The following is a 14,791-nucleotide window of genomic DNA, read 5'->3' as shown; positions in this document are numbered from 1 at the left end:
CATAATGCTATGCAGCCATTCAACATTATTTGTACTCATTGCCCCTCCCCGTTCCTCCTCTCTCCTATTCCCATATAATATGCTGTTTCACTGTTTTTTTAAAATGTTTTCTTATGACTAAGGCCCTTTTGGGCAGAAACGCGTCAACTTTTCTGGGAGTTTTTATCTTTGTGGATGGATTATTAAAAGAACATTTTTACGGCAGCTCTCTTGTGTGTTGATCGATTTGTATGGAAAATATATAATACTTTTAGTGATAACGTGAGTTGTGATTAAACAATTACAAATACCCTTTCTTCAAAAAGTCACCTTTCAGGATTTCCGGAAAGACACTGGAGAATCAGTTCAGAAATATTTGCTTCAGAACCAGCAGCACCATTCCCCACAAGGCTTCATGAGCTAAAGAGAAAGTATAAACAAAATAGCTTTTAGAGTTGTACCCAGGTCAGAAAGTGACCTTAATGTTAAGGTTCCTATTTAAAGGAACAAAAAAAAAAAAGAGAGAGAATTGAAAATGAAATCGACCACCAAAAAGTGTTTATGAGGGATACATGTTCAGCTATGTATGCTGGGGTAACTTTTTTTTGTAGCTGTATTTGCTAACACAGCTACTTATGCTATACCAGCCTTTCTCAACCTTTTTACTCGGGAGGAACTCTTAAAGTAATAATTAGGGAGAGTAGCCATTTAGGTCCAAGAGTGCACTGGTGATGGAGCCCTCAAGTGACACCAGCACCTTTCTTTTACTAACCCCCCCAATAGAGGCTTATTGATAGTTTAGTACATCTTTTCATGCCTACTGAGTGTACTGCAGAGTAAATGTCTTATGTGCGTGACTTGTGACTACATCGCATGTTAACAACTTGAGCCTCTACAGCACATCTGTCAAACACATGGCAGCGGGCCTAACTCGGCACTCCAGGCCATTACATGCTCCTTGCACCTCTCCTGCAACTGCAACACCCCCACCTTGCCTCAGCAATCGGCAGCAGAGAGGAGGACAGAACCTCTCAGCCAGATCCTGTGCTGTCTGTGCAGCCAGGGAGAGGGTCCCCTCTGTCCCTGTCTCAGCAGAAAGGAGGGCAGAACTCCTCTTAAAGATCTTGCGCCTCTTTGCGCAGCCACAGCACACCCTCATCTCCACCTCTGCTGGTCTCAGAATTCAGCAGGCACAGGCAGCTGACTCCCGCCCTCCTTAGTTCCTCCTCCAGACCCTGCACTTTCTGCTTCCCAGCTCCTACTCCAGCTTCTTCCAGGCAGCAGGAAGGTGGGTGCACTGTGATATAGGAGGTTTGGGGTTCCTTGATTTTTGAAGGTGAGGAGTGGGTTCTTGACATCTGATTTAAGGAGGAATGGGGGCACTAGTCTTTCAGATACAACTGGCCCTTTGAGGGCAACCATAATGCTGATGCGGCCCCGCAATTAAATTGAGTTGGACATCGCTGCTCTACAGCGATTGCTTATTCTAATACCAGGTAAATGTTTGCAGCGCCAGTCAGATAATGTGCATCACATAAAGCCTCCAAAATGAAAAAGCCAAATAATAATGATAAATAATATGAGACCCAGTGCAAAATTGTAAATATTCCAGTGCATACTGTATATATGTATTAAAATGTGTGCAAAAAGACAGTCCTTTCTAATAAAGTCTATCAACGTGTGTGTAACAAAAGTGGATCTTCCACCAATAGATCCAAAATGGTGTTGGAGTCTCCAGTGTATGAAAACACACCGCCACCCTATGCAATAGACACTCACTAAAATAAATGCTACAAACTGTGTAGCAAACACAGCATGTCTTTTCAGGTCAGGTAGAATAAATACCCACTTCAGGCACCTCTGCCAATTGAACTACCAATGGGATTTTTTGCGCTTGCCAGCTGTGCTGATGTGAGAAGAGCTTTGTTGCCACAGCCCGTATCGGCATCCAGTGCTGGGGAATAGAGGTGACTGTGAGCTGATGTGGACTGCATTTTTGACATTCCTTACCTGAAAAGACATGCTGTTTTTTTTTGTCCACAATATTTTATTGTAAAGTAATAAAGAGCAATACATAATAGTAACTTTGGTCCAATACATCTGTCCATTACAAAGAATATACTTCAATACTGCCTTATCCTTGGCAAGTATCGTACAGGGTAACTATACATGAAAACATTGGTCCCGATTACCATATGAAACCTTGAGTTTATGGTTCAGGGTATAAACTAACAGTTGATTCTGCTGGTGTATGTGGTAGAAGATCTATACCTGAAAGTCTATGTCAAGGGGTTACCAGCTCAGTTACCAGATATGATCAGGCAAGCATATCAATTAGCTAGTTGTCTTTGTGGATCATTTATCAGAGGTTCCATTTGGTGTAGACCAATGCAGTACAAAGTTAGTGTGAAGTGGTGTGATACTTGGTTTCTTTGCATATTTGTAATTGGGACTGTTTAAGGGGTAGGGGATGGGTATGTGAGAAGGGTAGAGGGGAGAAAGTAAGGGAGAAGGAAAGAGGAAAAAAAAAAGGGGGGGGGGGCGTGAATTGAAATCTACCCCCCTGGTCTCTACTGTGAGCAGAGCTTAGTCCATTGATTAAATGTTTCACATGCTGTTTTTGATACATTGTTTGTAGCATTAATTTGAATGAGAGTCCATTGCATAGGGTGGCAGTATGTGCCCATACACTGGAGAATCTGGCACCATTTTGGATTTGTTGGTGGAGGATCCACTTTGATTACACATGTGGACGAACTTTATTTAAAAGGACTGTCTTTTTGAACACATGTGTATGCATATGCTGTATATGCACTGGGAAATTTTCAATTTTGCACTGGATATCATCATTTTTACTTTTATTATTTGGCTTTTTCACTTTATGAATTATGACATATATAGACGTATTCACTGGAGGCTTTATGTGGTGCACTTTACTTGATTGGCACTGCAGTTTACCTTGTATTATAATTTTACAATCTGTAGATCAGTCCTATATCACAGCTTATACAATAGTGAAGACCAAAGCTTTATGTTTTCTAGATTCCTTATTCTTTGCAACTTCTTTTGAATTAGGAAGCAGTACAGTCAGATCATGTAACCTGATAGTTATGACACATTCAGAGTATGACTTCTGTGAAGGCTTTAAATGTATGTATATGGGAAAAGAAGGGAGTTCTCAACTTATGCACTTTTCCACTGCAAGTACCGGGTCGGCTCTACTCGGCCCTGCTTGGCCCGGTTTGCTTTTCCACTGCTGGTACCACATGGTACGGTGTTGGAACGGTTCGGTACGGTACGGTATGGTTTGCTTTTCCACTAAAGTAGTACTAAAGTTAAATGGGTGGGATAACAACGATTCTCTGACCAATCAGTGGCTAGTAGTGACTGCATGCAAAGGATTGTGGGATATGGTACCGGGTATGGTACCTCTTGGAACCACAATCGAGGTGGTACTGTTTTTGAGAGAGTTCAGCTTGACATATGATCCTCCTACATTAATGTGTTTTTCTAAAACCTGTAATTCCTAATTGGGCACCAATCAGAAATAGACATACAGTGGAAGTTTGAATATGATGGTTTCTCTGGGGAAATACCTCCAGTTTTTAGTAGTAGACACGTTAACACTCAAGCCCCCTTTGACTTTATTCTGTGGTGCTAAAATCCATTTTGCAATACCACTGTCTCTAAAATGGCCATTTGAGCTCACACTAATGGACTTTTCATTTCTGGGGGTTGAATTAACAGTTTGTCTCTAGTTTGTGGTAGCTGTCACAAATTCAACACATTCTAATGCAAAGAAAAGCTGATTCAATAAAGTTGTGAGGCAGTAGAGGGAGCACACAATTCCTCCAAAAAATCAAACTTACCCAGACTGGATGCTTTGGCAACAACTGGTGCCACTGTTGGTTTCTCGTAGGTTGGTTTGGCTTTGGAACTGGTTACCACTGGTTTGTGCCTGGTTTCTTGGGTAATGGTGCTGTTTGTCACTGGTTGTTCAGTGGTCCATTTACTGGTCACCTTACTAGTGGTCGCCACTACTGTCTTATTAGTAGTTGAACTGGGAACATGTATGGTAGTGGGAACAGGTTTGGTGGTGGGAATTAATATTTGCTCAACTTTACCGATAAGCGATACCACAGAATCACCTGATAGAAATGAGGGATCAAAGAGCCCACTGACAATCTCTACAGATGCAAATGCGCTGTTTAATGTCCCCAAATTTTTTTTTGATGTTATAGAGATCTCACTAGTGCTGGCATTTATAGTTATGAATAAGTCTTCATTCGTAAGATTGGTGGAACAAATTAGGTGTTTTTCGGGGTCTTCTTGGAAAACATACACAGCCAACTCAGGCACTTTGTCCAGCGTACAAGAAGTAAGGTTACATGGCGTTTTTGGTCCAGGCTTTGCAGCTGCTACAGTAATTCGTACTGTGTCTATAAGGTCTTCCTTAATTGTAGTAAATGTTGTGCCATCGTTTCCGTGTTTTGGAATACAGATTGTAACATTCAGCGTGATGGTCCTATATTTAAGTGGCGGATTAGTTTTCTTCTCAATGGCCAGTGCCTCTTGTTCTTTTAGTACATTGTTCTGTTCAGTTTTTGCTGCTGGGATAATGTAACATTATTAATTAATATATAGTTTACTGTTAAAAGGGATTTCAGCTTATTCCATGCGAACAAACTATCATGAAGTAATGTATGCAATTTTGTCAAATGAAACTCTAAGGAGGTATAAAAACAGTTAAGCACCAGAAACGCATTTGTTATTTGCAACCTCAAATCACACTTGTTCTGTTTAACACCATGAGATGTTCTAGAGCAGCGGTTCTTGACTTTAAAAGTCTTAGGTGCTAAGGACCAACTTATGCCCACACTTTGAAGTTACTTTTCAGAGCACTGCTTATTGTCCAGAACGTTTACTTTTTGCCCAGTTGCTTTTTCACTTGGCCCTACCAATTTTTAAATCCCCTGTTTGTTTTTTATTTTTGTGCAGCCACATTTGGCACCCTACTCTTTCATACCAGGCTATTTCCTGACAACAGACCAGGACTTCAGACCATTTTAAAGGAGCTATAGTTACTAAATGGCATCAAAAGCGTGTGTATGGTCAGCCAGGAAGTTAAAACTTAAAACCAAGAACTCAGCCAATCTGTAAAATATGCTGGCATACTGTGAGTTAAGTCCAACAAGGTGCATGCCACTTTGTAAACTTATCCCTTTAATTTACATCTGACAATTTTACAGAGCCCCAGCAGTACAGGTATTGTTACACTCCCAGAGCTATGACAGGAGAGACACTACCTTCTCACACCCAGAATCTCTGCCCACCCCTCCCCCTGCTGTCTATTCACAGGAGCCTTTGTATTTTATGAATGAGTTGGCATAACACAAAGTGCTCTGTGAATGGGCAGGAGAGGGGAGCTGTGGGCACAGTGGCTGCATGCAAATCTGCAGCTTCTGGAGCTGAAACCAGAAGGTCCGGCATCAAAGTACTGGAAATTTAGCAAGAGCTTTGCTCCTGGTGCTCCGTAAAAATGTAAATTGTAAATTAAAGACAAAAGTCAACAGGGTTGCATGCACCTTGTTGGACTTAAATCCTAGTAATCCAGAACATTTTCCAAAGTGGCTGTATTCCTGGAGTTCAGCTTTAACAAGGTGTGCTGGGACTTTTTGGGAGTTCTATGTCAATTACAGATAAACTAATTGCCTATCACTAAGTAATAGCCCATTCTGCACCAAGATCTCAGCTTTAGGCTAAACAACACAGCATGTGTCAAATGTGTAAGTGTCTGTTACGCTGAGCGCTCCGGGCCCCCTGCTGGCCTCGGAGCGCTCACAGCGTATGCCTCCAGGCAGCACTCCAGCGTCTCGGCGTGTGCGTCCCCGCTCTCTAGGGCGCGCGCGCGCCGGGACTCTTAGATTCAAAGGGCCAGTGCACCAGTGATTGGTGCCTGGCCTAAAGTGGTTATTAAGGGTTAAGGTTTGTGAGAGGTAGTGCTGACTTAATTAGGCTTCACCTGTGCACTACCCATAAATACCTTCTCCTCCCACAGCTTCCTGCCGGATCTTTGTGCCTTGTGCCTTTGAGAAAGCGTTCCCTGCTGTGTTCGTTTGCTTTGCCTGTTGCCGAACCCGTTGCTACCGACTACTCGCCTTTGAACCTTTGCCGCCTGCCCTGACCTCTGCTACGTCCGACTACGCTCTTGCCTACTCCCTGTGTACCACGCCATATCAGCTGCCAGAGGGGTCGAGTTGTTACTAGGGGACACGACCTGGTAGTTACCGCCGCAGCAAATCCATCCCGCCTTGCGGCGGGCTCTGGTGAAGACCAGTAACTGCTTAGAACCGGTCCTCTAGTACAACCCGTGCCATCGCCTCTCTGGTCCAGAGGATCCACTACCAGTCCTGCCGGTTCCTGACAGTGTCTACAGTTAGTACTTTGTGTGATCATGCTACTTGTGTAACTGACATTTAAACTGGTTAACTGAGTCAGAAAATTATTCCTAAACTGAGATGTAGGACTAGAGGAAGGATTTTGTGCCACGTTCTCTAATTTGTTTTTTATTGTAACAATCCACATTAACAAACCTAAAATTTTGCCTTTTTACCAACATTGATGAAGATGATATATCAAAATAATAATGATTCATTACGATGATAAAGTAGGAAGGTTAAAATACTGTATTGTCTCTTACAGCTAAATTCCAGGCAAACAGCTAAAGACAGAGATGGAATACACATACAGTATGTGAACTGATTTATGTGCCTCGTAATTTGTCATTTTGTCCATCTACACTATATTGTCAAAAATATTGGAATGCCTGCCTTTACACGCACATGAACTTTAATGCCATCCCAGTCTTAGTCCATGGGTTCAATATTGAGTTGGCCCCCCCTTTGCAGCTATAACAGCTTCAACTCTTATGGGAAGGCTGTCCACAAGGTTTAGGAGTGTGTCTATGGGAATGTTTGACCATTCTTCCTGAAGCGCATTTGTGAGGTCAGGCACTGATGCTGGATGAGAAGGCCTGGCTCACAGTCTCTGCTCTAATTCATCTCAAAGTGTACATTTGTTATTCATACACCTCTGCCAGATATTAAAGCCTGGAGAATGACCCCCCTTTCCCTGTTGTAGTTAAGGAATACAGTGTCTTCTCCCAGCCCCCACTGTGCTGATTGGCCAAAGAAGGTAAAACAGCACACCCATCATGTCATCAACTCCATTCCCTTCTCTGGTCAAAATGTTCCCTGTCAGTACATAAGCATGTACCCCTTTAAATCTCTGTGCTGGAGGGGGGCGGAGCTTGTCACTGACGGAGATGGCTGCAGCTTGACAGAGCTCTGAGGACACTGACATCCCGGGGAGCAGCTACAGCGACTGGAGGCATCACTGCTGACCGCCGGGGCCCACACAAATAGAGTGGGCACTGACAAGCCAGATGGGGAAGCAGAAAACTTCCTCTGGGCTGCGGAGACTCACAGAGTTCTTCCCCGCGGCCGGAGGTACACAGCTGCAAGATGGAGCCGGCAGCCCTCACTCCGCCAGGTGCGAGAACAGAGAAGAGGACCCCCAAGGGAATGTACAGGCGCCCCCAGAGCTCCCCTTACAGTGGATCCCCCTGTTCTAGCCCTCAGAAGACTAAAAAGAAGCACTCCCCTGCATCACATCTGCCAGGTGAGAAATATGGGGAAGATACATCTTTGAATTCAGATGACACTAGGGATGCACTGGAAGAATTCCCCACACAGGGCCAACCTAATAATGACACCACCATGAAAGACATGTTACTGTCACTTAAAGGCTCCTTACATAAAGAAATTATATCATTTATGGCCCACATCCACTCAGATGTTTCATGACTGGGGGACAATGTAGACCACATAAAACGCAAAATGGGTGAATTCGCGGGAGCGCATAATGAGCAAGTGGATGCCCATAATGAATGGAAGGAAGATATTGATGCACTTAAAGCTAAATTAGTGGACCTTGAGGACCGTTCATGTAGAAGCAATGTGAAGTTTTTGGGGTGTCAGAAACAGTCCTCTACTCAGAGCTTCGCTGTTATATACAGTAAATGATATCCTCAAAGACTTCCTAAACCCTCTCATCTGCCTGATAATGTCCCTCATGATGTTATCGCTAGGATCCACTATTACAACGTGAAAGATGATCCTATGTAATTCACGAGATGCAATTCCCCCTTGCCGGAACCGTATGCTCATCTACAACTGTATTCTGACCTGTCGCAACTCACTATCCAAGCGAGGAAAAAATTGCACTTCATAGCGAAACTTCTACACAGCCACAGTATTGTGTACAAATGGGGTTTCCCGGCGAAATTGATCATCTCAGAAGATAAAAAATCATTTACCGTGACCTCTGTAGAGGACAGCATTAAACTAACTAAAAAATGGGGCCTTCTACCACCCTCTGATGACCAATCAACTTCTAGAAGCTCCCCAAGCCAAATAGATCCAGAGTGGCAATCCACCCCAGGGTGAACAGCTGTCTGGATGCTTCTTTTATACCGTTCAAGTTCTACCCCCCAGGTAGACGGAATCCCCCCCAGAGGATTCATAGTCCTTTATTTGATCAAACCCCCTACTGTAGAATTAGGCCTAGGCCGCCCGTTGAGCTGCTGCTCAATTTTTCTTATGACCATTATGTCTCTCTTTTTGACTTTTCTGTTGTTTTGTGCTTGTTCCCCTTACCCCAGGAAGTTTGAAGGATTCGCCAACTACCGTTCCGAGTGCCTGTTGGACACGACCTTCCCTCTTGTATCCCACCGTCCCCTCCTCTGGCTGGGAGATTAACTAAACCTATGCAGCCGCATACTTGAAGACATAAATCCAAGCTTTCTCAACCCAACAGTAAGTCTATGTTACTGCCCTATAAACTGTATCCTATGTAATGACCCTTAAAATAATTTCACTAAATGCCCCCTAAATAGTCCTTATTAATGTAATGCCTTGTGGACAGATGTTTAAAAGCTGTGTGGAGGTATATTATGTGTCCAGGAATCTCATTTCCAGCAAGGTAAAGTGCCCAAATGCTGTCATAAAGACTATCCTCATGTACTGACCGCTAACGCACCTGAAAAAAAGGGGAGCCTTTATTGCCTTTGGTAGCTCTGTGAGTTTAACTCTGCACAATGCTATGTGTGACCCTTAAGAACGTTATCTGGCAATCATATGCGACATCAATAATATCACATACACTATCATAAATGTGTACACCCCCAACACTGGCCAACTCAAGTTCTTGCGGAAGGTCCGAAAGCATGTTGAACCTTTACAAAGACAATAGGTGTTGTGGTGCGTAGACTTTAATTCCTTAATGAATCCCAAACTGGACACCATGGCTCACAAACCCAATTATCAGTGTCATCTACAGTCTTTCGTGTCCGAATCTAGATTATATGATGCGTGGAGGTGTCTCAACTCAACTGAACGTGACTACTCATTTTTTTCTGTAGCACATAAATCTTTCTTGAGGATTGACTACTTTCTCTCTGACCTTCATCTTTTTACAAAGGGTATCTCGAGCCTTTATACACTCTATAACATGGTCAGACCACGCCTTCATTTCTCTCAAATTAAGAGAAGACTATAAAACCCACCCAACCACACTGTGGCGGAATAACACTTTTCTCTTGTCCCAAAAACAACCTCGAGAAAAAAAATTAGAGCTCAATTGCAAGAATATTTCCAATTTAACTCTGCACCTTCTGTGGATGTTTTTATGACTTGGTGGGCCCATAAAGCAGTAGCTAGGGGCTTGCTGATCCAGCAGGGGGATGCAGGCTATGAATGACCTATTGAATAAAATTCAAACCCTAGAGAGACACACTAAAACATCTCCTGAGATGGATATGTTGGAGGCTTTACTACAAGCTGGACAGGAACTGTGCCTTTTACTAATGTCAGGACAAGAAAAGATATTGAAATCTTTAAAAGCAAAATACTATTCTCAAAGCAATAGAGCAGGAAAATTCTTAAGCTAGGAAACTTCAGAAACAGCAACTAAACACGAACCTGTCGTCTATCCAAAATCCACTGGATGGCAGCGTAGTATATCATTCTACTGATATAGCTAAGGCATTTAAACTTTTCTATCATTCACTATATAATCTACATGAGGACCCCACAACACCCCAACCCATGGAGGAGTCCATCTCAGCTTACCTATCCCCTATCCACCTGCCCAAAGTAGACTCAGATGTACTGAAATTATTAAATGCCCCTCTTTCTGTTGCTGAGACAACCAAAGTTATTAGGGGACTGATGATGGTTTTTCAGCAGAATACTGTTAGGCTCTGAGCGATGTAATTGCTCTTCACTTAACCTCAGTATTCAATAAAGCAGCATCCTCTGGTTCTTTTCTACAAGAAATGTTGAAAGCAAATGTGATTACACTGCCTAAGCCAGAAAAGGATCCCAACCATCCTAAGAACTTTAGACCCATATCGCTGTGGAACACGGATCTAAAGATCTATCCCGAAATATTAGCAAACAGAATGGCCATGGACACCCCCTCTCTTATAAAGGAAGATCAAGTGGGTTTCGTGCTGGGGCGTCAGACTCCAGACGGCACCCGACATATGTTTAATTTGCTGATGGTTCTGGAAAGCAAACTTTTGACAGGGTTCACTGGGGCTTTCTACAATCAGTTCTTACCAAGTTTGGACTTATGGGGCTAATACACTCTGGGATAATGGCATTGTACTCCAATCCATCAGCGTGTATATACACCTCAAATTTCCTTTCTGAGGCGTTTCTGATAACCAATGGAACTCGTCAAGTGTGCCCTTTGTCATCTATTATATTTACACTGATTATGGAACCACTGGCCACAGCAGTCAGGGCGAACCCCCTGATTTCTGGGGTGAGGGTTGGAGGAGTATAACATAAAATTGGATTTTTAGCAGATGACGTTATGCTAACCCTGACAAAACCTCAAGTGTCATTGCGGGAAGTCCAAAAAGAGATTCATGATTTTAGGAGGTATCCTACTATAAAATAAATGTCACCAAATCCTCTATACTCCCAATACAGGTGAATAAAACTTCTCTCTCCAGCCTAAAATCAAAATTCAACTACCAGTGGGAAACACACTCCTTATAATATCTAGGAATAACTCTTTCCTACACATCCGCTAAAACCTATGACCTTAATTTTCTACCTCTTCTGGAAATGATAAAGAAGGACTTACACTCTATATCGCTTCAAGAATTGTCCTGGTTAGGCAGGGTGGCGGCATTTAAAATGTTGAAAACTGCCTAAAATTCTGTATCTTTTCAGAACTATCTCCATCCCGCTGCATAGTAAATTTTTCAGGGATTGCGACATTATACTCAGAAAATATTTATGGAAGGGGGATAGAGCCCGGGTCTCATTCAACACCCTAATCCGACGTAAATCGAATGGAGAGGTGAACTTATCGGTGTTGAAAGATTATCACTACGCCGCAATACTCGACCAAGTGAAGTCCTGGTTTCAACCTACCTCTGACAAACTGTGGGTCTCCCTAGAAAAGACACTCCTTAAAGATAGGGACCTGCCTTCCCTCCTTCAGGCTACAGCCTTCAACCCGAACCTCGAAATTACTGATATCCCTAGCATACAAGTTTCTCTGGAAGCCTGGAGAACCCTTTTGAGCATTAAACCCCCTGACTCTGATTCTTTCCAAAATCCTTTATCACTTATGATATATGAATACCTTATTCCCTCTTTGGATGTGACCCACAGGTTAAAACTAGGTTTTTGTGACCTGTCTGAGATCCCGGAGAACCTGTGGGAAAGCTAATTTGCAAAAATGCAAATTCATTACTTTCACTCCAAGTTCCCCACTAAATTTGTGACATTAAATCAGACAATTTGGGACTACCTAGGCACGAAGCAACTGTTGAAAGGAGGAATCTCATTGTTTTATAAGGCACTCTAATACGCAGATCCGAATTAAAAAAAAAAACAATATTCCTTCGATGGGAGAAGGAATTAGGTGTATCTTTCCCTATCCAAAATTGGTTGCTTGCAGTTCGACAAAATTTTACTGCCTCCAGATGCACGAATCATTGGGATAATTACCTAAAGATTTTACATAAGGGCTATCTTATGTCGTATAAATTATCAAAAATATACCCAAATTACTCACCCCTCTGCCGGCGCCACTGTGGGAATACCGGGAACCTCACCCATATCCTGTGGGAATGTCCTAATTTACGTAGTTTTTGGAATGGGGTATTTGCAATGATATCGCAACTCATGGGTATCCTGAGTAAACCCTCCCCAGGCCTGGCACTATTGAACCTTCACATTTCTAGATTCCCACAACAATACAGAACTGTAGTGACCCATCTTTTAATAGCATCCAGGCTAGTTATCACGAAAAAATGGAAGACCAATTTTGCTCCTGAGCTCTCAGAAAGTTTCCATAGGGTAAATCTCCATGCCTATAAAAAGATCAATAGCTTGTAATCACGACTCCTTTTGTTCATTCCACACCCAGTGCTTCCTGTACATCCCCCCACCTGTTCCTATTTTGTCTGTTTATTTTTGTGTTTACTTGATTAAGCTATATGTCAATATTCGATGAAGGTTACCCTTTATTGCACCTTGACCTTTGCTGTCAAACAATGTAAAAATATGCATAAAGTATAATTGTCTCATCCTGCTGAGTGCTAGATAAATCTGTTCTCTGAATACATTGTTTAGTGGTGTTTGTCAAATGAGTGGCAGAACTTATGTAATAACCGCTTCATTTTCTATACAAAAAAAAAAACGTTGACATTTATTGTCTAATCAAGAAGTTGTTCATAATAAAAAATATTGAAACATAAATCTCAGTTCTACTGTGCAGGAGTTGACACTGGGTAAATAAAGACAAATTTAAGTACATATGTAAGCTGTATGTAAGATACATTTTATTATTTTGAAAGAAATTCACAACTCTGTTAACTGTTCTTTAATATCTACCTGGAGTTCAGCTATATGCTCTGTTTAATATGTCACAATACGTTAAATTTAAGCAATAAGTCTAGCCATAGATGGGCATATTTCTCCTCCAGAACAAGGGGCGGAGTGACAGCGCCTCATTCCCTATATTACCTGGAGCCCCCACTCTTTCGGAATTTACCTGGCACAATAAGAAAGAGCACAAAATGAACAATTTCCTTATGAAGGAAAGAATGGGACAAGCTGGAAAGCTGTACAAGTTCTTTGAATGGTAATCAATTGGCAATCTGTTGGAAGAGCTCATCATTAACCCCCTAGCATAGCTCTAAACTGCCCAATCTTGCCTGAACATCAGATTGGGTGGTATCAGATCTAGGATGAGATGCTGCTGTTCCACCCTGTTTTTGCACCCTACATCTAATAAAATTCCTAAGAATTGGAGTCTAAAACCGACTATACACTGAATAAATTGTGGAAACTTACTAATTTATCAGTTGAAATTCAATTAGTGGGTGGTCCCGTCAGCCCCACTCTGTCCAACATACTTTAATTGAAAATTTGAAGGAGACAGATGGAATATTTATGTAGTTTGTGGTGCCTCAGGTCAGGTGGGGGATTTTATGGGCAGGAGTAAAGATATAGAAAATAGTAATATAACAATATTTATTAAAGGAAAACAAGTTATATACAAACACTTGGGTGTAAATGGGTAAAGGCCCATTAAGTGCCAGTGAAGAAAAGGTAGAGTGTGTTTACACGTGAAAAATTAGTGACTTCATTATTTTGAGAAGGACAGTCCTGCACTGTTGTTCCCTGTATGAGGATAGGGATTAGTTCAGAGAGGGTGTCCAATCGGTAATCGGCAGAAAACTACTAAAAAACCTCCAACACAAGATCCACAACCCTTGTTTTTCAACAGATGGAATATTATCAGTGCTAGAATCTAGGTGAAGGAACTGTTTGGGTATTCTGACAGCAGGAGGGGATTTCAGTCCTGGATGGAACATTCTGTTAGTTCGGTTGTATGACCTGCTTAACTAGTCAGCTCTTACGCCATGCAGCTTTGGATTTTAGTTAGATTGGGGACAAAATCTGCATGTTCCACCCATGTTTGTGTAGGTTTCCTAGATCCTGAGTGTAGTACGCAAAGTACCTTACAATCTCCTTCAAGGGGAAAAGCTGATGTTCTTTACACTCTGAAAAATATTGTAATACTTGATGTCACAATATCTTACACAAAATAAATACATAACAGGCAGAAAGTAAGATGCAAAATACATTTTGTCCTAACCTCTGAATTACAAACATGAGAGGTGCATCAACTGTTTTAGGCTCATATAAGCCAGTGCAAAGTGCAGTGACTCGGAGCCACCAGTTGGATTTGATCTAAACTTACTGTGGTAAACCGATATTCAGTTGGTTACTGCTCTTTGCTTTCTAAAATCTCATGTATTTTTTTTCTTAAAAATACACCCATAAATTACTGCAATCAATCTATTGAATTTCAAATGACCTTACCCAGAGTGCAGAGGGCCAACAGAAGGAGGGTTTTCAGTCCGCAGTCCATCTTTCTATCCCTTTCACACACAGTCAGCTCCAGAATATCCAGGTGTTACAGAGGACAAACTGGACTGAGTCTCTACCAGACCTTTATATCAGCCTCTCAGGGGTAGGCTTTGCACTCCTACACAATGCTGATAAGGTCTGTTTGCACAGTAACTAACATTATAAGACTTTCTTACAGCATATTAGATCATGTACACAACTCTTTAACGCATTTTTTTTTTTAATCGTACACTTAATGTAGGTGTAGACAACCTTGGAAAGGTGAAGATCTACCTGAACGACATGGA

At 42.0% G+C, this 14,791-nt stretch overlaps 1 protein-coding gene across 1 annotated transcript; it reads right to left on the bottom strand.

Annotated features, from left to right (window-relative positions):
- Nucleotides 1–308: 308 nt before the first annotated feature.
- On the bottom strand, nucleotides 309–14,505 carry LOC309560937 (uncharacterized protein; the record flags this gene model as incomplete). Its single annotated transcript, XM_082264635.1, has 3 exons — nucleotides 309–399; nucleotides 3,849–4,589; nucleotides 14,457–14,505. 3 exons carry the CDS (start codon nucleotides 14,503–14,505, stop codon nucleotides 341–343), a joined length of 849 nt encoding a protein of 282 aa, XP_082120761.1. The 3' UTR covers nucleotides 309–340.
- Between the last annotated feature and the right edge of the window lie 286 nt (nucleotides 14,506–14,791).

The sequence above is a fragment of the Pelophylax lessonae genome (genome assembly GCF_965119305.1).
Source record: "Pelophylax lessonae genome assembly, chromosome: 7".
In the NCBI taxonomy this organism is placed as follows: Eukaryota; Metazoa; Chordata; class Amphibia; order Anura; family Ranidae; genus Pelophylax; species Pelophylax lessonae.
This window is presented reverse-complemented; position numbering and strand designations above follow the sequence as displayed.